The sequence below is a fragment of the Tupaia chinensis genome, unplaced genomic scaffold (assembly GCF_000334495.1).
Source record: "Tupaia chinensis unplaced genomic scaffold, TupChi_1.0 Scaffold149964_1, whole genome shotgun sequence".
Taxonomy (NCBI): Eukaryota; Metazoa; Chordata; class Mammalia; order Scandentia; family Tupaiidae; genus Tupaia; species Tupaia belangeri.
This window is the reverse complement of record NW_006209805.1, coordinates 812,479-812,768: the sequence shown is the minus strand read 5'-3', so window position 1 is coordinate 812,768 and position 290 is coordinate 812,479. Positions and strand designations below refer to the sequence as shown.

The following is a 290-nucleotide window of genomic DNA, read 5'->3' as shown; positions in this document are numbered from 1 at the left end:
GCGCGGCGCGGGCGGCTGGGCCGGCCAGCACGTGGCGGTGCTGCAGAGGGGCGTGCTGGGCGGCCAGCTGCAGCTGGACGAACATCATGTGGTCACCTACCCGAAGCGCCAGGGTCAGCGGGGAGCGGCCCGACAAGAAGTCGCTGACCTGCAGAGGGAACGGCCTGTCAACCTCGGGCCAGACGACAGCGCCCCAGCCCGGCCCGGCCCAGTCGTCCCCACGCTGTGTGACCTGGGGCCTCTCGCCGCCCCTCTCTGGGCTCTGGGGTCCCTGTCGGCGCCACGGACGC

The 290-nt window shown here is 73.8% G+C and overlaps 1 protein-coding gene across 1 annotated transcript in view; it reads right to left on the bottom strand.

Annotated features, from left to right (window-relative positions):
- The window catches only part of MIDN (midnolin), a 4,575-nt gene that overhangs the window by 1,997 nt on the left and 2,288 nt on the right, over window positions 1–290 (bottom strand). Inside the window, exon 3 of the mRNA XM_027769564.1 lies at window positions 5–148. Coding sequence (XP_027625365.1) covers window positions 5–148 — 144 coding nt within the window. The remainder of the gene's footprint in view (window positions 1–4; window positions 149–290) is intronic.